General features: G+C 47.0%; 1 protein-coding gene across 3 annotated transcripts in view; it reads left to right on the forward strand.

Moving 5' to 3' along the window:
• The window catches only part of SBNO1 (strawberry notch homolog 1), a 135,911-nt gene that overhangs the window by 86,392 nt on the left and 24,711 nt on the right, over positions 1-24,808 (forward strand). For all 3 annotated transcript variants that reach the window (XM_040347290.1, XM_040347291.1, XM_040347292.1), the window contains 6 exons: positions 1,296-1,395; positions 1,818-1,892; positions 4,971-5,117; positions 5,218-5,312; positions 7,357-7,449; positions 21,629-21,766. In XM_040347290.1, coding sequence (XP_040203224.1) covers positions 1,296-1,395; positions 1,818-1,892; positions 4,971-5,117; positions 5,218-5,312; positions 7,357-7,449; positions 21,629-21,766 — 648 coding nt within the window. The remainder of the gene's footprint in view (positions 1-1,295; positions 1,396-1,817; positions 1,893-4,970; positions 5,118-5,217; positions 5,313-7,356; positions 7,450-21,628; positions 21,767-24,808) is intronic.

Here is a 24,808-nt window from a genome sequence, read left to right on the forward strand (position 1 = left end):
ATGGTCCCTGAAGATCCCTTTGGGGTTAAGCCCATCGGCATATCTTCTGCTCCCAGTGTGTTCACAATGGTCTTGACATCCCTGTTGACCTTGTTGGAACCACAGGTCTAGATGACCTTCTGAAGCCAGAAAGTGTCCACAGCACAATTCATATGCCTCAGGGCTTTTTTGATCAGTTAAAGAAAAAATTAAAAATCTGCTCTCCAGCTTTGAACATTTGGATCTAGCCCTAGACACTTCCCAAGTAAAAGTCTTTACTCTTGCGTTCATTGAAGGACACTGGGTTCTAGAGCCACTTTCAGGAGTAGGACACTAGGCTGAAAAAAAAATAATAATAAAAAACAGAGCTCCACAGGGGGCAGTCTTTACTGGAGGATAACCCCCCAGAGTCGGGACCTGGGGTACCTGGGTTCCTTTCCTTCAAACCTAGGTATTCAACAGCTGAGCTGGATGACAGACTGGATAATGGGAGATCCACTAGTCACGCCAGTTCTGCCTATGATTGCATGTACGCCTTCATGTATATGCTGGGCTAACTGAGACAGCCCTGTTAGGATGCTCGACAGCCTGTGAGTGTTCCTCGTGGGGGATGGCACATATGACTGGTCAGCTTCTGGCTGGTTTGTCACAGCGTTTCCCGAGACATACAGATGGTTTTAAGTTACTTTTTGTATGCCTCAAGGTCCCAAGATGCATCGTGTACTCGCAAAATATCGAACGCTTACCTTAAAATGAAGCCCTCCAGCGGGTCGCTGTCACCACTGACAGGGCTTCAATCTGCACCCAGTCTTCCTTCCGGGTTTGCAGGCAGCTGCCATTTGGCTGAGCCGTGAGGTAGATGTTCTTGCACATGCACACAAAAGTTGCGGCCACGGCACATCGCTCTCTATAGGCAGCATGCCATCCAATGAGAGCGCAGTGCACATGCACTGGCGATGCTAAAGTAAATATCTCCTAAACGGTGCATGTTCAGGAGATACTTGCTGTACCTACAGGTAAGCCTTATTGTAAGATTACCTGTAGATATAAAGGGGGGGGTGCGCGGTTTACTACCACTTCAAGTAGTTGTACAACATAAGAGGTCAAAGGCATGTTTAAAGGACAGCTTCACTAACACACTAACAAACTCTCAGTTTAACTTACACTGTGAAATAACTTGAGACCCGCTTTAAAGATATTCGCTAAATGTGTAGATGTTAAACTAACACTGAACAGCGGAGCAAAAAAAGCAGAAAAACAGATAATTTCTGTATGTTTTGTCTTTTAGTTACTAATTGTATGCAATTCCCTTGCAGTATGGAAGAAATGCTTTGGAGATAGTCATGAAATCAATTGTGAGTTTGGATGCTCCATTGGTTTCTCCACCTCCAGATTTTCCTGGCGATTTTTTTAAAGGTGAGTTGTATAATGCTATGTGATCCAGCTCCATTTAAATGATAATCTTAGTTTCCTTGAGTCTCTTCCTTTTTGATACTCTTCTAAAAACTATAAACTTTTTTTTTTAAGGATGGTTTAGGATAATTAAAAATTGACAGATCATACACGCAAGGTTCTGTGTAGAGACCACATATGCTTTGAGTTTTGTTCAGTGATCAAGTAGCAATGGGTTGCCTAACCAAAATGCATGCCTAATGTATAACTACAATGTACCATTCACGTACTTTTAGTGTGTAGTGTTCTGGAAGCAAAAAATAAATCCATCTTTATATTTGAGCAAATTTAATCTATAAACTTCCTTCAGCTTATTCTGTGCTTTCCTAAGTGGAATGAATTTAGTTATCATTTTTTTTTTTTTTTTTTTTTATGTTCCATTTCAGATGTTCGTCAAGGGTTAATTGGTGTCGGGCTTATAAATGTTGAAGACCGTTCAGGAATTTTGACTCTTGATAAAGGTACATTGTGTTTTTTTGTTTTTTTTTTGCATAAATGTGTAGGCACTAGCAGTATTCAAAATGTTAGGGAGAGAATATGTGGCCTTTTTGGTCAGGTTCCCCCCCCCCCTCCCATGGGGTCTACCTTCGGGGGAACCAAACCTAGAACTTGGTACCCCAGTCCCTGTCAGGAACCATGTGCCCTGTGCATCAGGGCCAGTGTCCTTCCCCCCCCCCCCCCCCCCCCCCAGATGACCATATGTACAACTTGTGTTCTAGATTTTATCTGGTGTGTTTTGGGTGTGCGGAGCATCAGTGATCATTTATGGCTTTTTGATATATTCTATATATATCTATATCTATATTCTATATATATATATATATATATATATATATATATATATATATATATATATATTTATTCTATATATATATCTATATATATATATATATATATATATTTATTCTATATATATATCTATATACATTGCCTTGCGAAAGTATTCGCCCCCCTTGAACTTTGCGACCTTTTGCCACATTTCAGGCTTCAAACATAAAGATATAAAACTGTAATTTATTTTTATTTTTTTGAAGAATCAACAACAAGTGGGACACAATCATGAAGTGGAACAATTTTTTTTTGGATATTTCAAACTATTTAAAAAAATGAAAAATTGGGCGTGCAAAATTATTCAGCCCCTTTACTTTCAGTGCAACAAACTCTCTCCAGAAGTTCAGTGAGGATCTCTGAATGATCCAATGTTGACCTAAATGACTAATGATGATAAATAGAATCCACCTGTGTGTAATCAATCTCCGTATAGATGCACCTGCACTGTGATAGTCTCAGATGTCCGTTTAAAGCGCAGAGCGCATCATGAACAAGGAACACACCAGGCAGGTCCGAGATACTGTTGTGGAGAAGTTTTAAAGCCGGATTTGGATACAAAAAGATTTCCCAAGCTTTAAACATCCCAAGTGATAATATTGAAATGGAAGGAGTATCCGACCACTGCAAATCTACGAAGACCTGGCCGTCCCTCTAAACTTTCAGCTCATACAAGGAGAAGACTGATCAGAGATGCAGCCAAGAGGCCCATGATCACTCTGGATGAACTGCAGAGATCTACAGCTGAGGTGGGAGACTCTGTCCATAGGACAACAATCAGTCGTATACTGCACAAATCTGGCCTTTATGGAAGAGTGGCAAGAAGAAAGCCATTTCTTAAAGATATCCATAAAAAGTGTCGTTTAAAGTTTGCCACAAGCCACCTGGGAGACACACCAAACATGTGGAAGAAGGTGCTCTGGTCAGATGAAACCAAAATCAAACTTTTTGGCAACAATGCAAAACGTTATGTTTGGCGTAAAAGCATCACAGCTCATCACCCTGAACACACCATCCCCACTGTCAAACATGGTGGTGGCAGCATCATGGTTTGGGCCTGCTTTTCTTTAGCAGGGACAAGGAAGATGGTTAAAGTTGATGGGAAGATGGATGGAGCCAAATACAGGACCATTCTGGATGAAAACCTGATGGAGTCTACAAAAGACCTGAGACTGGGCCTGAGATTTGTTTTCCAACAAGACAATGATCCAAAACATAAAGCAAAATCTACAATGGAATGGTTCACAAATAAACATATCCAGGTGTTAGAATGGCCAAGTCAAAGTCCAGACCTGAATCCAATTGAGAATCTGTGGAAAGAACTGAAAACCGCGGTTCACAAACGCTCTCCATCCAACCTCACTGAGCTTGAGCGGTTTTGCAAGGAGGAATGGGCAAAAATTTCAGTCTCTCGATGTGCAAAACTGAGAGACATACCCCAAGCAACTTACAGCTGTAATCGCAGCAAAAGGTGGCGCTACAAAGTATTAATTTAAGGGGGCTGAATAATTTTGCACGCCCAATTTTTCATTTTTTTTTTTTTTTTTTAAAGTTTGAAATATCCAATAAATTTCGTTCCACTTCATGATTGTGTCCCACTTGTTGATTCTTCAAAAAAAATTAGTTTTATATCTTTGTTTGAAGCCTGAAATGTGGCAAAAGGTCGCAAAGTTCAAGTGGGCCGAATACTTTCGCAAGGCACTGTATCTCTATCCTATCTATCTATATATACTCTCATCATAAATATGCTATTTCCGATACTGAAGAGCCTGTGTCCGACAGCACATGTAGCTTGCCTTAAAATGAAAAACGTGTTCGAACAAAAACAAGGATTGCTATTCTGGGCCTATTTGTAAAAAAAAATGCTGGCTGGCTGCTTCTAGTTTTTAGTCGCTGGCCCAGAACAAGCATGTAGGGGCTTCTTCGCACCACATGCAGTCCATTGCGTTTTTTTTGGTTTTGCCATTGAAATCCACGTAACCTACTGTCCATGCATTTTCAATGCAAAAGTTCATACCATTGCAGTGTGCTCCAGAACAGTCACAAAAACTAGAACATACTTTTCTTTTTCTTTTTTCCTGCAAGGAACTACACTGGAACACAGCAAAATGCACCGGAATGCATTTACTGCAAAGAAAAAAGGAATTGAAAAATGTATAAATGCATGCAGAAACGTATCTGTTTCTATGGTGTAAGCAGGGCCTTATTTACGAAATCAGTTTAGCGAATCAAAGCCCTAAACATGAAGACCACCTTTTTGGGCTCATTGCAAGTTTCATTTCATTTTAAAATGATTCTCTGCTTTGTAATACATTTTTTTTTTTGTTGTGAATATGGGAACCCTTTTTATATACTTTACGTATACAAGGCAATGTTTTCTAGGTTCTTTTGCATAGAGCTTTTGGATAACTAGAAATTGACAGATCGTACACCTAAGGTTCTGTGGAGAGACTACATATATATGCTTTTTAGTTGGGTTCTGTGGAGAGACTACATATGCTTTTTAGTTGTGTAAAGTGATCAAGTAGCAATGGGTTGCCTAACCAAAATGCAAACCTAATGTATAACTAAAACGTACCATTCATGTACTTTGTGTGTAGTGTTCTGGAAACAAAATAATTCCATCTTTATATTTGAGCAAATTTGCACAATATGTACGTTAACTGGATTTATTTTAGGTTCTAAAAATGTGTTTTTTATTTTTTATACAGATTACAACAATATTGGAAAATTTCTTAACCGTATTCTGGGTATGGCAGTCCACCAGCAGAATGCCCTATTTCAGTACTTCTCTGACACACTCAGTGCGGTTATACAGAATGCAAAGAAAAATGGCAGATATGACATGGGAATTCTAGGTAACAAAAACTCATAACCAGCATGCTTGTATTTTTAAACGCATCTGTATTCTTGAAACATATATATATATATTTTTTTTTTTTTCTTTTCTGTTTTTAGATCTTGGCTCTGGAGATGAAAAGGTTTGCAAGGCTGACGTTAAAAAGTTCCTGACACCGGGATATTCCACTTCAGGCCATGTAGAATTGTACACGGTATGTTCTGGTTATAAAATATTTGGGTAGCTTGTACTGTTTGGAAGGAATTGATGTTTAACCACAAGGACCGGAAGGCTTTAACTGACAATTACGCGGTCATTCGACGCTGTACCCAAACATAATTGACATACTTTTTTCCACAAATAGAACTTTCTGTTGGTGGTACTTGATCATCTTCTTTTTTTTTTTTTTTTTTTTTTGCGCGCTATAAACAAACTAAGAGCGACAGTTTTTTTATCTGTGCGTTTTTTTTTTCCTCCCGGGACTGTGACATTGCGGCGGACAAATCTGACCCCAAACGACTTATTTTTTATTTTTTTTTGGACCAGTGCCATTATTACATTGATCAGTACTATAAAAATGCACTGATCAATGTAAAAATGACACCGGAAGGGGGTTAACAATAAAGGGCGATCAAGGGGTTAACTGTATTCCCTAGGTGTGTTGTAGGGCGGATGGTCTACCTGGGACATGACAAACCACTGTTCCCGATCACTGGGAACAGTAGATCTGTCAGGGATCCGCCTTGTTTAAATGCAGATCTCCATTCTGCCTCTGTACTAGGTGGTCGCCGGCGGACATCGCGTCCACCCGACTTGCGAGAGCGTGCTGACATACAGTGACGGCGATTCGCGTAGGAGAGCAACCCTGCTGCAGTAAAACTGCGCCGGGCGGTCGTTGACTGGTTTAAAATAGGTGTGTGCTTATTTTTTTTTATTTTTTTTTTCTCCTTTTCAGTTTAAAATCTTTAAGTACTACCTAAATAGCTAAAAAAAAAAGCACTTTGTCTTCCTATGCTCCTGACTGGCATATTAACAACTTTCTGCCCACACTTCAGCCGAAAGTCGGCTACAGCATGGGCTTCCAGTGCCGGGAGGGCATCAATAGACTTCCTTTTGACTTGAATGATTACAGAACAGGGTTAAAGGGCCAATCACAGTGGCCCTTTACCACATGATTAGCTGTCAGCCAAATGACAGCTGATCAGCATGAGGAAAAAAGAAAGCTGGTAACCGGTTTCTGTTACAGGGTTATCGGTCCCTAGCTGTGCCCATCAGTGCAGCCTTATCAGCACACATCAGTGAAGGAGAAAAGTTGCCTTTTTGTTGCAATATATTTGATAGTTGGGTATAAAATTTTTCAAACTATGATTAATTTTTGTTTTTCAAAATGTTTTATTTTTTATTTTTTTAGCAGTGGTGATTACCACCAGAAGAAAGCTGTTTGTGTGAAAAAAAAAATATATATTTTGGGTACAGCGTTGCATGACTGCACAATTGTCATTCAAAATGTGACAGCTGGAGCTGGGTGTGGCTATTTCTCTTCCGTTCATGGACGGACACAGCATCCTTTGACAGTAGGGTTATGCACTCTCCTGGAAGGAAGGTGCATAACCCTACTGTCAAAGGATGCTGTGTCAGTCCATGAACTCAGAGAAATGGATTTTATGGTGAGTACAAAAATCCTATTTTCTTCAAACGCACAGCTCGACCACCAGGGGCCTTCTCTCAGGATGGGCACACACCCAAAATTCAAGTTCTCTGGGGAGATTAGCTGTTTCTATTTGACCCCTTTCACACTGAGGGCGTATTGCAGGCACTATAGCGTTAAAAATAGCATCTGCAATCCGCCCTCAAACAGCTGCTCCAGTGTAAAAAGTCCTGCTAACCACATCTTTGGAGTGGTGAAGGAGCGGTGTGTTTACCGCTCCTCCACCACTGCTACCCATTGAAATCGATGGGACAGCGCGGCTATACCGCCCGCAATGCGCTGCTTCAGCCCTTTCTCGGCCGCTAGTGGGGGTTAAAAGCTCCCTGCTAGCGGTCGAAATGCGCTGATAATCCACCCATAGCGGCATTTTACAGCCGACGCTATGGGCGGCTGAGTGTGAAAGGGGTCTTGGCAGTATGCAATGCTATAATAAACGATAGAAAGGCTTTGGAGTTCTGTTATTTTGTATTTGTATGCATTGTGGACATATTCTTCTGTTATCCCGAAGGACATAGTGATAACGCTTAACCAAGTTCTTTATTATGCACAGATAAGTGTAGAAAGAGGAATGTCTTGGGAAGATGCTACTAAAATTTGGGCCGAGCAAATTGGACCTGAGGATGGTTTTTACTTATCCCAGCAGGTAAGCATTATTCTCCACTCCCAGCAGAAATTCAGCCTCAGGGTTTTTCTTTAAATCGTGTGTGTGCGCTGTTGGTGTATGCCTTGGCCAGGATTGTTTTTAAAATCACTATTTCTCTTTCGTCCATGGACGGACAAGGCTCCTTTTTAGTCTTGACAAGTGGGTTATGTTCTGTCTATTAGGAGAGGCCTAAGCAGACATGTTATATATACAAAAACATGTAATTATACCAAAGCTGAACATCATAACCCCCCCACCCTGCACTCAACAGCTTTTTTTTTTTTTTTTTTTGTTTCCTGCCTAGTGTAGACAGACCTGGCTCCCTAGGGGCCCATTGGTCCTGGAGAACTTTTTTTTTAAATTTTGGATCCTGAGATCTATATCAACTGCCGGCTGGGTGACAGGCTGGATAATATAGATCCTTGTAGTCTCCCCAGTCCGGCAATCGAGCGTGAGCAGGTCTTTAGCTACGCGCTGGGTCGGCCATGACATACCCCATTTGCTCCAGGGTTGGCCGGTGGGATATATGCTCCAGGGCCCACATATGACCGGGCTACTGCTGTCCAGTCACAGTGGGCCATGGCCGACAGCCACTCCGTACTGCTCTGTGATAGGTCTGTCAGGAATGCATCCAGCAGTCCTCGCAGGGACGGGTAAGTAAGGTTCCTCCCTTTCCTCTCTCCCCATCCATCCATCCCTCCTCCCCCATGCTTTGCTGGGCTTGCTCTGTACCTCACCAATGGGTCCCTGAGGGGGCCTCCGGTTCCTGACTGGGAGCTGCGCGGTGTGTCCGGGTCCGCTCGAGTGTGGGTGGCCTCCGCTCGGAGGCCCAGTGTTTTCGCAGCCTTTTATTTTTTACCTCCAAAGCCGCGCTGTTCATATTGCTAAAACAGCTGGCGGCTATTTTCTTGTAGCCACGCTGTTTCTATAGCTAATACAGCGGTCGGCCGCTTTCTTGTATCTCGCGCTCTTTTTTTTTCTTTTTTTCTTTTTTTCTGAGGTAACTGGCGGCCATCTTTTTTTTTTTTTTTTTTTTTTTTTTTTGTATTTTTATTAGTTCTACAAGAGACATAGAAAACAAAACAGCAGCCGGCCAGTATTTACTGAGCCGAACAAGGCCCATAACACAGGTACAATCAGTGACCTCTATCTAACATAGACAGAGCCTGACTAACAATTTTAACAAACCAACTGGCGGCCATCTTTGTGGGGATTTTTACATTGGCTGGACCTCTAGCGCTGGTTTGTCATTCTGAAAGGCGCGAACGGCAGATCACCTCAGGCATACACTGTGCAGGAGTTTAGAGCGGACGGCAGCGCTGAAGCAGTGCCTGGATCAGGGCGCGGTGAGTCCTCTGGGAATACTCGTCAGTCTGGGCAGCTAGGAGGGTGGGCCTTTTCTTGTACCTTGACTTGTTCCCTAAGTGGCTGTCAAGTGTGTGAGTCAGCATGGTGTCAGAAGCTGGCGTATCTTCCCCAGACATTCCAGTGGTAGCAACCGGTGCCCCTGCGATACATGTGGACGTTTTGTCGGCGGCCCTGGAATCATTTGCTACCAGGGTGGAAGTGGTGTGCGGGCACAAGGGGGGGTAAAAACACTCCTCCCCCCACCATCTTCTGGGGAAAGCTCAGACTCTGGCCTGGCTGTGAAACAGGACCCCTGTTCTGAAGGGTCAGAGTATGCAGACCAGGACCATTTGGACAGCGAGGAAGACTCTGTGTCCGGGTCAGCGCAGGACAAGGCGCTTGTTGGAGCACTTATCACCGCAGTGTGGGAAACCCTCAAACTGGAGGATGCGGCTGGGACATCTGCTGAGGTGTCGGTCCCTTTTGGGTCCCACAAGCCAACCCGCACTACTAAGGTGTTTCCTTATGTAACTTATTTTGATAAGTTTTATAGATAAGTAATGGAAACGACTGCAGAGGACCTTTTCTGTCCCAAAACGCAAGGCGGTCCGTTCCCCATTTTTTCAGAAGGCTCTCCTCAAAAGGGTATCTCCCCCAGTTTTGGACCCCCCGGTATCCCGGTTAAACAAAGTAACCACTATTGCGGTTGAGGGGACCCCTGCATTTAAGGACCCTGCGGATAGGATGGTGTGAGCGTGGTGGGCGGACTCTTCGTGTTGAACTCTTCCAGCGGCGCGAGACGCCAAGTTAGCTGAGCCGTAGGACATCTCCGGGTGTGGAACCAAGTACCGCACCGCTCTCAATCACCGGCAGTCTGCTACTTTCTGCGAGGTATCTGGGCGGTCAGCTCCCGGTCCTCTGCTTCTCCTCCCGTTGGTCCGGTGGTGTGTGGTCTGGGACTGTATGCAGCGGGCAGGACTGTGGATGTACTGTCGGTAGGACCCTCCTACTGGTCTCCTGTGCGGTGTCTCAGCTGTCGGGTCCCTGGCTTCCTGGTCCCTTGCTCTTCCTCCGTGTATGGTCTGAGACTGTGTGCAGCTGGCGGGTCTATAGCCAGCCATACCGCTCTGTCTCGGCTGTCGGGTCCCTGGCCCCCTGCTCTCCCTCCCGTGTGTGATCAAAAGACTCTGTGCAGCTGGTGAGACTGTGGCTGCGGTGGCCAGCCATACCGCTCTATCTTCCTGATCCTCGGCTTCTAGCCCTTATTTTGAAAAGAGCGGTGACTCATCTCTCCAGTATGCGCTGGACTGTGCTGTGCTGAGGGGCTGCAAGGCTGTCACCAGATACGGGACCATCTTGACTTTTGCCGCAAATAACGAGCATGCAAGCAGGGTGCAGTGGAATTCGGTGAGACTAACAGCACGGTGAGAGCTTGGCTTCCCGCAGTATATATATTGTGGGGGTTGTTGTATAGCTGCCCCCCCGAGGCATCTGGAGCCTTGTGAGCCAAGAGGCAGTAAGGGAGAAGTAGATTCCTAGCCCCTTGAATTGTAGCCACTCTGTTAATGCCTCCTGAATCCGGACTTTTTTGCTACTGGCTAATGGTGATAGATTGCTGGCTACTAGTATTGTGGAAAGGGCATTGGAGGTGAAATGAAAGGAGGAAAGATACTCTGTGACACCCTGTGAAGAAGGAAGAGAGGGAGCTGTGGTCTAGTTGGGGAGACAGAGGGTTATTGTATGACAGAGATGGCTCCTAGCAAGACCCGTACACAACCGCAAACCGTCACCCCTTGTTCTTCCCCTACAGCAATGGTGGGGAAAACAACAAAATCCCCACAAGTAGGTATTTCAACAGAAAAACAGAATGTGGCAAAGAAGTTGAAGGTAGAGGTAATGCCATCTGGTAAGGATATCCTGGAAGCTATCCGAGTAAGTAGTGAGTCTCTCACAAAGATAATTGATGCTTTTGGCTATGGATGTTGGTGCAATAAAACACGAATTTGATAAAATTCAGCAAAAATTTACAGAAATGGAGTCTCGTATCTCAAGAGTAGAAGATGAGTTAAAAGCAGAAAACAGAGAATGGCATATGCTAAAAAAACAAATCCATATATTACAGGACAGAGCAATTGATGCAGAAAGTCGGTTAAGAAGAAATATAAGGATTATAGGGTTACCAGAGCGGGTGAAAGGGAGCTAATGCAGTTGAATTCGCAGAGAAATTTATAACAACAACTTTGGGTCTGATGGATGCATCAGCAACTTTTGTAATGGAGAGCGCGCATAGGATTTTCCCCCGATCTCCTAAACCCAGAGAACCCTCCCGTCCATTTTTGATGCGTATACTAAATTATCGAGATCGTATCTTATCGGAAGTTAGGATGAGGGGGGACATACAATATGGAAATGCCAGACTACTATTTTTTCCGGACTACCCCCTAGAGATGCAGCCGTAAAGAAGATCTTATACGGAAGTTCGTAAAGGACTAAGAGAAGGGGTTTAAATTTAGTCTGTTCTACCCTAGTAAATTAAGGGTGATCGATGGGACACATACAAGGTTTTTCGAAACTGCAATAGCGGCTGCAGAGTGCTTAGAAACTAGATAAATTATTGCTTCCTGGATAATGTGTTCTCCTTTTTTTTTCTTTTTTTTTTACGATTACTCTCTTCCTTTTTACCCCCTCCCCTTTTCTGGGGGGTGGGGGTGATGTGTTTTTTTTTCTCTCCTTTTCTTCCCTGTAATGGGGGGGAGGGAATAATTTTGAGATGATAGAAAATCCAGGATTCTATTGATATATACCGTATTTATCGCGGTATAACGCGCTCCCGCGTATACCGTGCACCCCTAAAGTTGCCCGAAATCCTGTGGGGAAAAAGTTTTTCCTGTACTTAGTTTTGGTGTCTTGCGCGGCGTCCATCGGCGGCCTCGTCGGGTCCGGCGTCCGTCTGCGGCTTCGGGTGTCCTCTTCGTCGGGTCCTGCATCCTTCTGCGGCTTCGGGTGTCCTCTTCGTCGGGTCCGGGGTCCGTCTGCGGGCTTCGGGTGTCCTCTTCGTCGGGTCCGGCGTCCTCCCCGCTCGTTTCCGCGCCGAGTTTGAATACTGCGCCGACATATACAGAGCGCAATACACGTGTATTGTCGGGCAGGCTCGGCAACTCTCGCGCTCACGTCCTGTACGTCCAGGACGTGAGCGCGGAAGGAGCCAAGACTGGCTGACTATACCCGAGTGTACTGCGCTCGGTATATGTCGGCGCAGTATTCAAACTTGGCGCGGGTATCGGCGTATACCGCGCACCCACGATTTTGCCCTGATTTTCAGGGCAAAAAAGTGCGCGGTACTATGTGATGGTGTACACTGTGTAGGACGATGGTAATGAGAAGTAATATTGAGGAGATGGGGGAAGTAATGATAATATATAATTAGAATATTTTCACGTTGTGGGAATTGCATAAGATATGCCAAACTAAGCACGGAACTACTATATTTTTGTACATAGTAAGCACCACATTATTTTTTGAATAATGGAATGTCACATTGTTGGGACCATATATGGTCTAAAACACATATAGCGTTGAAGTAATTGTTGTTTTTTCAGACGTAATTTAAAAAAAAAGTTTTTTTTTTTTTTTTTTTTTTTTTTTATTTATAATGAAGAGGAAAGAGAGGTGTATTGTTATATTTCGGTTGTGTCATTATGAGTATTGGGTGGGAGTATGGTGCTATTAAGTAATGTCAGGATATAGGGGAAGTAATAGTATTATATAATTAGAATATCATCATGCTGTTGGAATGGTATAAAGGGTATGATACACTAAGTATTTAATTATTATGTTGATTCTGGTATTTAAACTTTTTTTTTTTTTTTTGGTATGTTCATCGGAGGTGGGAAAAAAAGGGGAAAAATCCTTTCTCCTCTCCTCCGGGACTCCACAAGGAGCAATGTGTATGATATATTAATCATTAAACTACTTTTAGAGGGGGTATATGTGGGATGCCCAATGGTGTAAATTGAATGCCCTATGAATGCAACTCAAAAATGGAGGTATTTACTCCTCCCGTACATTAGGTATAATGCCAGGTAAAAATAACGGTAACTGCTATACTGTGTTTTCCTGGAATGTACGGGGACTGAACTCAAAAGTTTAAACGAGCATTAATGTTTATATATATATATATATATATATATATATATATATATATATATAAGAAAAAAAGGATTTTTGTACTCACCGTAAAATCCATTTCTCTGAGTTCATAGACGGACACAGCATCCTTTGACCTTAGGGTTATGTTCCTCCTACCAGGAGATTTTAGGCAGAATTCTTACAGCACCCAAGGTGTTAAAACTTTCCTTCATGCCGCTCCTCCCAGGGGGCGTGGCTCCCCCAGGCATAACCCACACCCTGCTTCAGCAGCTTCAGTTCGTAACAAGCAGTACAAACCAAGGAGGGGTGGGTGCTGTGTCCGTCTATGAACTCAGAGAAATGGATTTTACGGTGAGTACAAAAATCCTTTTTTCTCTTTCGTTCATAGACGGACACAGCATCCTTTGACCTTAGGGACGTCCCCAAGCAGTGTCAAAAAAACGAGGGGTGGGAAAAATAACACAGCAAACAGGTTACACCCCAAACAAAACCGGAGTTACTCAACGGAGGAACTCCAACCTTAAACTGCCGCCTGTAACACCCTGCGGCCGAATGAGGCATCAGAAGATGCACTCACATCCACCTTATAAAACTTTGAAAAAGTGTGGACCGACGACCAGGTCGCAGCCTTACACACCTGTAACACAGAGGCTTGGTGTCGGAAAGCCCAGGAGGCTCCAATCGCCCTGGTCGAATGCGCCGTGACCCGAAAGGGAGGCGCCCGCCCCTTCAGGGCGTAGGCCTGAAGCACAACCTGTCGGATCCACCTGGAAATGGTGGCCGACGAGACTGCCAGGCCCTTACTGGGACCGGACACAGACACGAACAGCGAGTCCGACTTCCGGAACGGAGCTGTCGCCGACAAGTAAACTCGAAGGGCCCGAACCACATCCAGAGAATGTAAAACGGCTTCCTTCGGGTTCTTCGGCTGAGGACATAATGATGGAACAACAATGTCCTCGTTAATGTGAAAGGCCGAAACGACCTTCGGAAGAAAAGAAGGTCGCGGGCGCAGCACCGCCTTATCCTGATGGATGACCAAGTAGGGGGCCTTGCAAGACAAGGCCGCCAGCTCAGACACTCGTCTGATAGAGGTAATAGCTACCAGAAAGACCACCTTCTGCGACAAAGTCAGCAAGGGGATCTCCCGAATGTCCTCAAAGGGGGCACGCTGAAGCGCCGAGAGGACCAAGTTCAAGTCCCAAGAGGGTAGCGGAGGGCGCACCGGGGGGGCCACATGCCGGACCCCCTGCACAAACGTGCGAACCAAAGAGTGCGCTGCCACGGGACGCTGAAAATAAACAGCCAGAGCAGAAATCTGACTCTTGATCGTGCTCAAGGCAAGAGCCTGGTCCACTCCCCGCTGTAGGAACAGCAGGATCCGGGACACCACGTAAGTACGGGGGTGCCACTTCATCTCCTCACACATAGAGATGTATGCTTTCCATGTACGATGATACATTTTTCGAGAAGTGGACTTCCGTGCACGTATCATGGTAGAGATTACCGGGCCCGACAGGCCCCGGTCCTTCAGTACCTGGTTCTCAACAGCCACGCCGTTAAAGCCAGTGACCGTAAAGCAGGATGGAAGATCGGGCCCTGAGACAGGAGATCTTCCCTCAGAGGCAGGCGCCAGGGGGCGTCTGCCACCAGACGTACCAGGTCCGCGTACCAAGAGCGACGCGGCCAATCTGGGGCGATCAGGATCGTTGGAATCCCTTCGGCTTCCACCCTGCGCAGCAGGCGGGGTAGGAGCCTTAGAGGAGGGAAGGCGTAAATCAGGTGATATTGACCCCAGGGAGCCACTAACGCGTCTGACGCGTCTGCCCACGGGTCCCTTGACCTGGCCACAAACCGTGGTACCTTCCGATTGAGACGGGACGCCAGAAGGTCCATGTCTGGAGTGCCCCATTTTTGACACAGGATCTGAAAAACCTCCGGGTGGAGAGACCACTCCCCTTGATCCAGAGTCGTGCGACTTAGGAAGTCGGCTTGCCAATTCAGAACTCCCGGAATGTATACCGCTGACGGGGCCGGAACGGACCTTTCGGCCCACCGAAGTATGTGAGCGACCTCCGTCGCCGCGGCCGAGCTCCTTGTGCCGCCCTGATGATTGACGTACGCCACGGCCGTGGCGTTGTCGGACTGGATCCTGACAGGACGGCCCTGCAGCTCCAGGGACCACCTGACAAGGCACAGCTTGATCGCTCGGAGCTCCAGGATATTGATCGGCAGGCGGGACTCCTCCTGAGTCCAACGCCCCTGGGCTGACTGGGTGCCCCAGACGCCCCCCCAGCCGAAGAGGCTGGCATCCGTCGTGACCACTGTCCAGCGGCACAGAAGAAAAGACTTCCCGGACCGAAGAACCGGAGACGTCAGCCACCATGCCAGGGAAGACTTGGCCAGATGGCTCAACCGAATCTGGCGATCCAGAGAAGATGGGATCCTTCTGTAGTACCCTGGTGTGGAATTGGGCATACGGAACCGCCTCGAAGGAGGCCACCATCAGACCCAGAACCCGCATGCAGAAGCGAAGAGACGACCACTTCTGGGTCGACAACTGTCTCACTGCAGATTGCAGGGTCCGCAGTTTTTCCGATGGGAGGAACACTTTTGCCTCCCCCGAATCCAAAACCAGCCCCAGGTGTTCCAGCCTCTGGGACGGAACCAACACTGATTTTTTGAGATTCAGAAGCCAGCCGAACTCCTGCAGAGTCCGACACGTGATGGACACGTCCTCCTCTAACTCTGAGCTTGAAGAAGCTCTCAGGAGAAGGTCGTCCAGGTATCCCACGATAGCGATCCCTCGCTGCCTTAGCAAGGCCAGGATCGGGGCGAGCACCTTGGTGAACACCCGTGGTGCCGACGCCAGCCCGAACGGGAGGGCCACGAATTGATAGTGGTCCTCCCCGATCGCAAAACGCAGATACCTTTGGTGGCTTGTGCAAACGGGGACATGCAGGTATGCGTCCATGATGTCCAAGGACGCCATGAAGTCCCCCTGGTGGAGGGCCGCTATGATAGAACGGACCGACTCCATCCTGAATCGCTGCACCTTGACAAAGGAGTTGAGGGCCTTTAGGTCCAGGACAGGGCGAACCCCTCCCTTCTTGGGAACCACGAACAGATTGGAGTAGAACCCCCGAAACCGTTCCAGCGAGGGAACCGGCACAACCACCCCTCTGTCCAGAAGATCCTGGACAGCCCCGGACAGGGCTAGCCGACGATCCGGAGGAAGCTGGAGGTTGGATGGAAAAAATCTGTTTGGGGGACAAGAGAGGAACTCTATCTTGTACCCCGAGGCGACCACCTCGCAAACCCAACGGTCGGTCAGAAGAGTTCCACCGATCCGCGAAGTCGTGAAGCCGTCCCCCCACCCGAGACCCGGGCGGGGGCAGACCTTCATGCGGAAGCAGGCTTTTCCGCAGGCTTGTTTGGTTTGTTAAACCAGGGGCGCTTACGCCCGGCAGCAGGGGCTTTTGCCCCCTGCGGACCTTTTCCAGCCGCGCTGGGTGCACGAAAAAACCGCTTAGGGGTAGTAAAAGTAGGACCTTGCTTGCGGCGAGGTTCCTTACCCTTCCCCGACTGAGGGAGCAAGGTGCTCTTGCCTCCAGTGGCATCCTTAATGATGTCATCCAGGGATGCCCCAAAGAGCCGTCCGCCCTTAAAGGGCAAATCCACCAAGGCCTTTTTCGAGGACTGGTCAGCCGACCAGCACTTCAGCCATATAAGGCGGCGCAGAACCACTGCGTAGACAGAAGCCCTGGAAAGCAAAGGAATCGAATCCATAGCCGCCTCACAGAGAAACTTCTGACCCTGAATCAACTGCTCAGCCAGGTCCCTAGAGGACTCGGAAGCACCCTGGACCTCCAGATCCTGCAGCAGGAGCTTCGCCCTTTCAGTTAGCGTCTGAGCAACCAGGGCGCCGGCCAGAGCCGGCCTTACCGCTGAACCCACCACCGAGAACAGGGAGCGGGCCACGGCCTCCACTCTCCTATCAGCGGGGTCCTTGAAAGCAGGAGCCCCCTCCACAGGCAACGTAGTAGCCTTACTCAGTCTGGACACAGGAGGGTCCACCGACGGAGGAGTGACCCACTTTTTTAAAAAGTCCTCCTCCAGGGGGTAACGGGTAGCAAAGCTTTTAGGAACAGTAAAAGCCTTTTGCGGTGTATCCCATTCCTTATACAACAAATTGTCCAAATAAGGAACACAAGGGAATACCTTAGCGGTACGCGGTGGTTTGCGGAATCCAAAAGGGACTGACACCGCTGGTGTCTCCGCCACATCCTCTAAATGAAGAGTCTCACGTACCGCAGTTATAAGAGCTCCAACAAATTCCTTGTCAGCAGACTCCGCAGCAGAGTCATCCTCGCTGTCCTGTGGGTTAAGCCCGCATCCTCTGACATGACAGAACCAGAAGCAGCAACAGCGTTATCAGATTCTGCGTCAGAGATATCCCCAGAAACAGCCTCCGGGGGGGGGGCGCTTTTTACCCCCCAACCGAGCACTGGCAGCTTCAAACCTGGTGAGAAAAGACTCCAGGACAGCCGACACCGATTCAACAGATGTGGCAGGGGGAGGGGCGCTAAGGGTTAATTCCGGCATTGTGAGGAATGAGGATAAATAGGGCATAGGGGGAGGTTAAATACACCATTAAAGAAGGAGAGAAAGGAATGCAAGATGATGATTGTGTTAGATGAAATGAATGTTAGGGGGAAATTTTAGAATGTTATTGTAAAAGGTGAAATGTATATGTATACGCATTTGTTTTTTTTCTATGAATGGAAATTGGAAACATTAATAGAGATTTATAAAAAAAAAGGACCCTGCGGATAGGAGGTCCGAGGCGGTGGCCCGGTCCATGTTTACCATGCTAGGATCTGCATTACGGCTGGCTGGGGCTTTGGTGTCATGGACACTTACAGAATGGGCTAAAATGTTGCACCAGGAGTTGGAAAGACATCGGGTTTCCCTGGTCTGCGTAGAAATGGCTGACCAGTTGTTGCATGGCCTCAAATTTGTCTGAGATGCAGCCCTGGACACAGCTCCCCTGCTTTCTAGAGCCTCGCTATCTGCTGTGGTACTGCGTCGCCTGATTTGGCTAAAATGCTGGTCCACAAACCAGAAGTCGAAGAAGGCTCTGGCTGATTTGCCTTTCTGGGGTGGAAGGCTATTTGGAGCCTCGCTGGATGACATTATTAAGGATGTCACTGGGGGTAAGAGCAGACTGCTCCCACAATCCAGAAAAGATAAGGAGCCACGCCGCAGGCCTGGGCCCTCCATTTCTGCTCAGAAGCATTTTTATTCAGTCCGGGCCCGCAGGTAAGCGTTCCCAGGCCGACAGGGGGCCAGCTAAGGGACAAAAGCGTCCCTGGGTTCATCGGCACCAAGGTGCTCGCCTCGATTCTGGCCTTGCAGAGACAACGAGGTATCACTATCGTGGGCTACCTCGACGACCTCCTTCTGAAAGCTGCTTCAGACTCAGAATTAGAGGAGGATGTAGCGACTGCCAGTCACAGACCCTTCAAGAATTTGGCTGGGTACTGAACCTCCAGAAGTCGGTGTTGGTGCCGACTCAGCGCCTGGAATACCTGGGCTTGGTCCTGGATTTCTCGGAGGCAAAGGTTGTTCTCTCTTTAGAAAAATTGCAGGCTCTAAAGGTGGCGGTGAAGCTGTTGGCATCCTGCAGGTGGTCGTCGCTGTGCTTCTGCATGCGAGTCCTGGGTCTCATGGTGGTCAAGGCGGTACCGTATGCTCAATTCCACACTTGAGTCTTGCAGAAGGAGATCCTGTCCAAGTGGGACAAGTCTCCGTTGTCCATGGATTGTCAAATCCGGGTGAGCCAACTAGTCAGAACTTCCCTGGTCTGGTGGCTGACATCTCCGGCCCTTCAGTCCGGAATGTCGTTCCTTCCCTTTCACTGGACGGTGATCACGACGGACGCCAGCCTCACCGGTTGGGGCGTGTTTAGGGGGTCCAGTCGACACAAGGTCACTGGACACATGAAGAATCCCGCCTGCCGATCAATGTGCTGGAACTTCGGGCGATCAGGCTGTGCCTCTCCACATGGTCACAGAGGCATCCAGTCGGACACTGCCACGGCGCTGGCGTATGTCAATCAAGGAGGAACAAGGAGCTTGGCTGCAGCATCAGAGGTCACTCGCATCATGCAGTGAGCAGAAAGGAGCGTGCAGGCTCTATCTGCCATATACATTCCAGGCGTAGAAAACTGTCAGGTTGACTATCTAAGTCGCCAGATGCTGGACCAAGGAGAATGGTCGCTACAACCGGCCGTGTTTCAACTCCTTTGCCTTAAATGGGGCACGCCAGACGTGAATCTCCTGGCTTCTCGACTCAATCGGAAGATATTGAGGTTTGTGGCCAGGTCAAAAGATCCCTGGGCGGATGCAACGGAAACGGTGGCACTGTGGGGACAGTATCAGCTGATATCAGCTTTTCCCCCACTGAAACTTCTTCCTAGTCTGCTCCGCAGAGTGAAGACCAAGGGGATTCCGGTAATCCTAATTGCCCTCGGCGTCCCTGGTACGCCGACCTGGTGGCGGATGCCCCTTGGCGACTGCGGATGCCCCTTGGCGAATGTTGATGCGAGAGGACCGTCTGTCGCAAGGTCCCATACCTTATCCTGCTTTACAGTCGCTGGCTTTAATGGCATGGCTATTGAAGGCCAAGTACTAAGGGGCCGAGGCATGTCTGATTCAGTAATTCGCACTATGCTGAGGGCACGAAAGTCATCTTCTCGGAAGATCTACCATCGCACGTGGAAGGCCTACATCTCTGTGTGAGGAGATGGAGTGGCATCCACGGGCATGTTCGGTTTCCAGGATCCTGCTGTTTCTATAGCGTGGAGTGGATCAGAAAGTTTCCTTAAGCACCATTAAGGGGCAGAGTTCAGCCTTGGCTGTTTTTCTTTCAACGACCCCTGGCGGCTCATTCATTGGTGAGTAGGTTTTGTGCAAAGGGTCCGACATGTAGCCCCTCCGGTTCGACCACCGCTACCTCCATGGGATTTGAATCTGGTGCTCTCGGGACTTCACAAACCTCCCTTTTGAGACATCCGAGAGATTCCTCTTTTGACACACTCTCAGAAAGTTGCCTTTCTGATGCCCATTACATCTGTCAGGAGGGTTTCTGAGTTGGCGGCCTTTTCTTGCAAGTCCCCCTACTTGATCCTCCCATAAGGATAAAGCGGTGCTACGCCCGCAGCCTTCGTTTTTCTTCCGAAGGTGGTTTTGGCTCTTCATCTGGATGAGGACATTTTACTTCCATCCTTGTCCTCGGCCGTCGCATTCCTTGAACGTGGTACACATGGTGTATTTGTCTGCTATGGCTCCGTTTCGGAGGTCAGACTTGCTGTGTCGGTGACTGGTCCAAAGAAATGCCTGGCGGTCTTGTCGGCCACAGTTTCTCTGTGAATCTGATATTGTGATTCAGGCTTATGCCCTAAAAGGGCGGGCGCCTCCTTTTTCTGTCACGGCGCAGCCTGACCTCCAGACTGGACCGGGTTGCCAAATACAGGGATCCTTTAGTAGAAAAAGCAGATGCTCTGGTTTCATATTGGCCTGGAAAAACACCTGGCAGATGCTTTGTGGGCTTTGCTACGATTTTTCTGTACCAAGAACCAGTTTTTCATCCTGCTTTACGGTCGCCTCTGACAGACTGATATTCCTACAGTGCTAAAAGCTATAAAACCTACTTTCCACAAGGTGAGAGGATTAATTATTTCCTTCCTGTTGCTGGGTGTGGACCAGTGTCTGGTTCTCAGCACTATCAAAGGTCAGGTTTCCACCTGTTATTTTTTTCACAGGCAATTGCCTTCCCAATCTTTAATTCCTTTTGCACAAAAATCACTAAAAACTAAATGGAGAACTTTAACGGTACCACGTGAGTATAGAATAGAATAAAAAAAATGTATTTTGTACAAACCTTAAAAACATGTAAACAATGCATGAAGACACATAATTGGAACAAATACAGATGTAAAATGTGTATTTCCTACTAGAAAATTACTTGGAACCCACAAACGGATGGATCTATCTAGGGATGGATGGCTTGATGGAGGGATGGATGGATCTAATCTCTTTTTAGAAGAGACCCTAGAGAATAAAATGGTCGTCGTTTCAATATTTTTAATGTCAGTTTTTGTGCAGCGGTCCTTCAAACGCCTTTTTTATTTGGGGGGGGGGGGGGGGATACACTTAAACGGTAAAGTTGGCCCAATTTTTTTTTTTCATTATGTGAAAGCCAAAAATCGTGCCGTGCTAGTTTTGGCTGTTAAAGCGGAATTCTGCCTTCCCCTTAAAAAATGTAAGTCGGCAGCTAGCAGATGAGTGGAAGTTTCACTTTTGGATGAAACTCTGCTTCAAGCTAACCTGCTGGCTTTGATCCAAATTGGGATAATCCTCATCTGCATGCTTGTTCTTGGTCAGTACCTTAGTCTTAAAGTCTGAGGAATTAATATGACTGTTTGACAACGATCATTAATCAGTAATGACCACCCAGTCTCTCTCATTACAGGGCTGCTTTAATACCATTATAGGCTGGCATGTGGTGTTACATAGTCACAGATTGACACTTGCTTATTAAGATTTAATTATATTTTCTTTTGCAATTGGATTTAACGAATATGTCCCGCTCCCCCCCCCTTTTTTTTTTTTTTTTTTAGATAAGAAACAACAAGAAAACTGCAATTTTAGTTAAAGAGATCAACCCAAAAAAGAAACTTTTTCTTCTGCACAGACCCAATACTGGAAAGCAGCTGAAACTAGAAACGTTATCAGACTTGAGAAAGAAATACAAGAAGGTAACTCTCTTTGAATGTGTTTTTTTTTTTTTTTTTTACCAAATATTTCAAGACTTTTCATGTATGTTTTAAGTGTGTGAGAAACGCATCAATTGGGGGAAAATGTGTGCCATGACAGAAGCTAGAACCGCATCATTTGGGGGAAAATGTGTGCCATGACAGAAGCTAGAACCGCATCAATTGGGGGAAAATGTGTGCCATGACAGAAGCTAGAACCTTTATCTTAAATGTACAGTACAGGTCACAGGGTAGATTATAGCAGGTGAACCTTCAGATGACAGCTTTAGAGCAGGGGTCTCAAACTCAAATAACCTGAGGGCCAGAAGACAAGTTTTCATATCCTATGGGGACCGCATGCAAAGTTTCAAACTTCAAAAACGGCATTGGTGTTACCATTAACCCCCCAGCACAGGTGTCATGGAGCGCACGATTAACCCCCCAGCACAGGTGTCATGTGGCGCACGACTAACCCCCATTACTACCCCCCCTCAACACGTCACAAATACCCCCCCCCCCCCCCAAACACATCACAAATACTACTATTACGGCACTTTTGACACCATTTTGGGACCATTCACATTTATAAAGCTATCTGTGCTATAAAAATGCATTGATTACTGTATACATGTGACTGGCAGGGAAGGGGTTAAAACTAGGGGGCAATCAAAGGGTTAAATGTGTCCTAGGGAGTGATTCTAACTGTAGGGGACTCACAAGGGGAGGAGGCCGATTGGTGTTCCTCTGTACTGGGAACACACATCGGTCTCCTCTCACCTGACAGGACTACAGATCCACTGGCCCTGCTCCGTTACTGGGCAATCGTGGGTGCCCGTTGGACATCGCGGGTGCCCGGAGGACATCGTGGCGGCCGGGCACGCGCATCGGGTTCCCAGTGACGCGGCAGGAGGGCGCGCGCACAGAACGAGAGCTCCACCTTCCCGCCGTCATATGACTGCCGGTGGTGGAGAAGCGGTTAAAGTGGTTGTAGACCTCCAGAAATTAAATATGAACAAAGCATATCCCTCTATAGTGTCTATTTGATGTTTGTCTTTATTCAGAGCAGTGTCATGTCTGCAATTTTGTTTCTCATGCCATCACCATGAGTCACTTCTGACAAGTTTTCCTGTCGCCAAGAGAGAAAAAATTGTCCCTATGTATGTGATTCATATCTTGCTAAGGGCCAGTTCACACCAGATGCAGTTCCGTGCACTTTGTTTTACACAAAATGCATGCACAGTGTTTTCCATGTATTCCAATGGCTCTAGTTCACACCATGCATCGGAAACTGACTGCATGGTGTGAACTATAGCCATTAGAATACATGGAAAACAACTGCATCTTTTGTGAACGGGCCCTTTAAAAAGGGGGGGAGCCCTTTCCAGAAAGCTATTATCACACTTTTTGCTTGGGGAAAACAGGCACTTCAATCAGATTACTCTGTACTTTGCATTCAGGCTTTCTTGCATACAGATCTTGACCAGAAATCGACAAGTCCCCTCGTGCCTCTGGATGTCATGCATGTGGCTGTCAGTCTTGCTATGCCCCATGGGACTTGTAGTTCTGCAACAGCTGCAGGGCCACTAATCCCTGCCCTAAAGGATCTCATGAAAATTATCCTTTTTGGTCACTATCACATCTGCCAGACGTGTTTCTGAACTGGTGGCCCTTTCCTGTAAAGAGCTTTTTCTTCAATCATCTTCCAGGGCAGCATTCGAGATGGGCTTTTCCTTCCTGCATCAGAAAACTCTTTAGTCCACCATTATACATTTTTTGGGGTGGCCCTATTAACACTAACCCCACAGGAATAGCCATGGGTAACAGGTCTTTTCTTTAGAAACTGAAAGCCCTGCCCAGAAGACCCCCAGCAGGTCTAGAGGCAAATCCTCAGGCAAATCTAAATGCTGTGGGTATTGTGGGGATAAACTCCCACAAGACTATGTGAAACCCTTCTGCTCTATGCTCTAAGTGTATATACAAATTAGCAAGCAAGGAGACAGCGCAAACGATGGAGTGCAGAGCGCTGCAAGCTGAAATGCTTGCTACGCTTCAATCCTTCAAAGCCTCTGTACCCAACAGGGAAGTAGCTTCCGTAGGTAGAAAAAAATGCTCCCCCTCCCTAGTAAAGACTCAGACTAGTGTTATGGAGGAGTCTCAGGGACCACCATTGACCTACTCAGACGTAGATTTAGAACTCTCAGATCAGAGGATTCTGACCACAGTAGTCTTGAGGATACTAAACCTGAGCGTCATCTCTTTTCGGCAGAGGATATGGAGGATCTCCTCAAAGCCATCTATACCTCTGAGGACATCCAACTACCCCCCCCCCCCCCCCCCCCTCAAATCTCGGTACAAGACAAGCTTTACAGGGGGCTCAGTAAATCTCAAACCAAATCCTTTCCTGTGTACCAATCTCTTAAAGATATTATTCTAAGAGAATGGAAGGAACCTGAGCGCAGGGTTTTAAGACTAAAAACTTGAAAGCGCAGGTGCCCCTTCAAAACGGAAGAGTAAGACCGATTCTTTAAAGTTCCGCGTCTGGATGCTTCATTGGCTCAAGTATCCAAACACTCGGATCTATCCTTCGAAGATTCTGGTAACATTCGGGATCCGATGCATAAAAAGTCTGAAACTTTGCTACGCAGGGCGTGGGATGCCAATGCAGCTGCTATGGGCCCTGCATTGGCTTCTGCGTGTGTCGCTAGAAATGCGAACGCATGGCTCCGCAGACTAATGGACCACGTAGCACAGGACAGTAAAGCCAAAGAGGTGTTAGACTCTCTGGAAGTGATCGGAAAGGCAGTCGCCTACTTAGCAGGTGCTGCAGTTTAAACAGTCAGAACCACCGCCAAATCAGCAGCTCTTTAAAATTCCGCCAGAAGAGCCCTTTGGGTAAAGACATTGGATGGAAATTTTACATCCAAGTCTCACCTTTGCAGGATTCCCTTTGAGTGATCCCTGCTCTTTGGTTCTGATTTGGAGCAGGTACTGTCTCGTTCCACAGAGAAAGGAAAAAAGTTCCCTGCTAAATCCAAAAAAGATAAA

Source organism: Rana temporaria, chromosome 1 (genome assembly GCF_905171775.1).
Source record: "Rana temporaria chromosome 1, aRanTem1.1, whole genome shotgun sequence".
NCBI classification, from domain to species: Eukaryota; Metazoa; Chordata; class Amphibia; order Anura; family Ranidae; genus Rana; species Rana temporaria.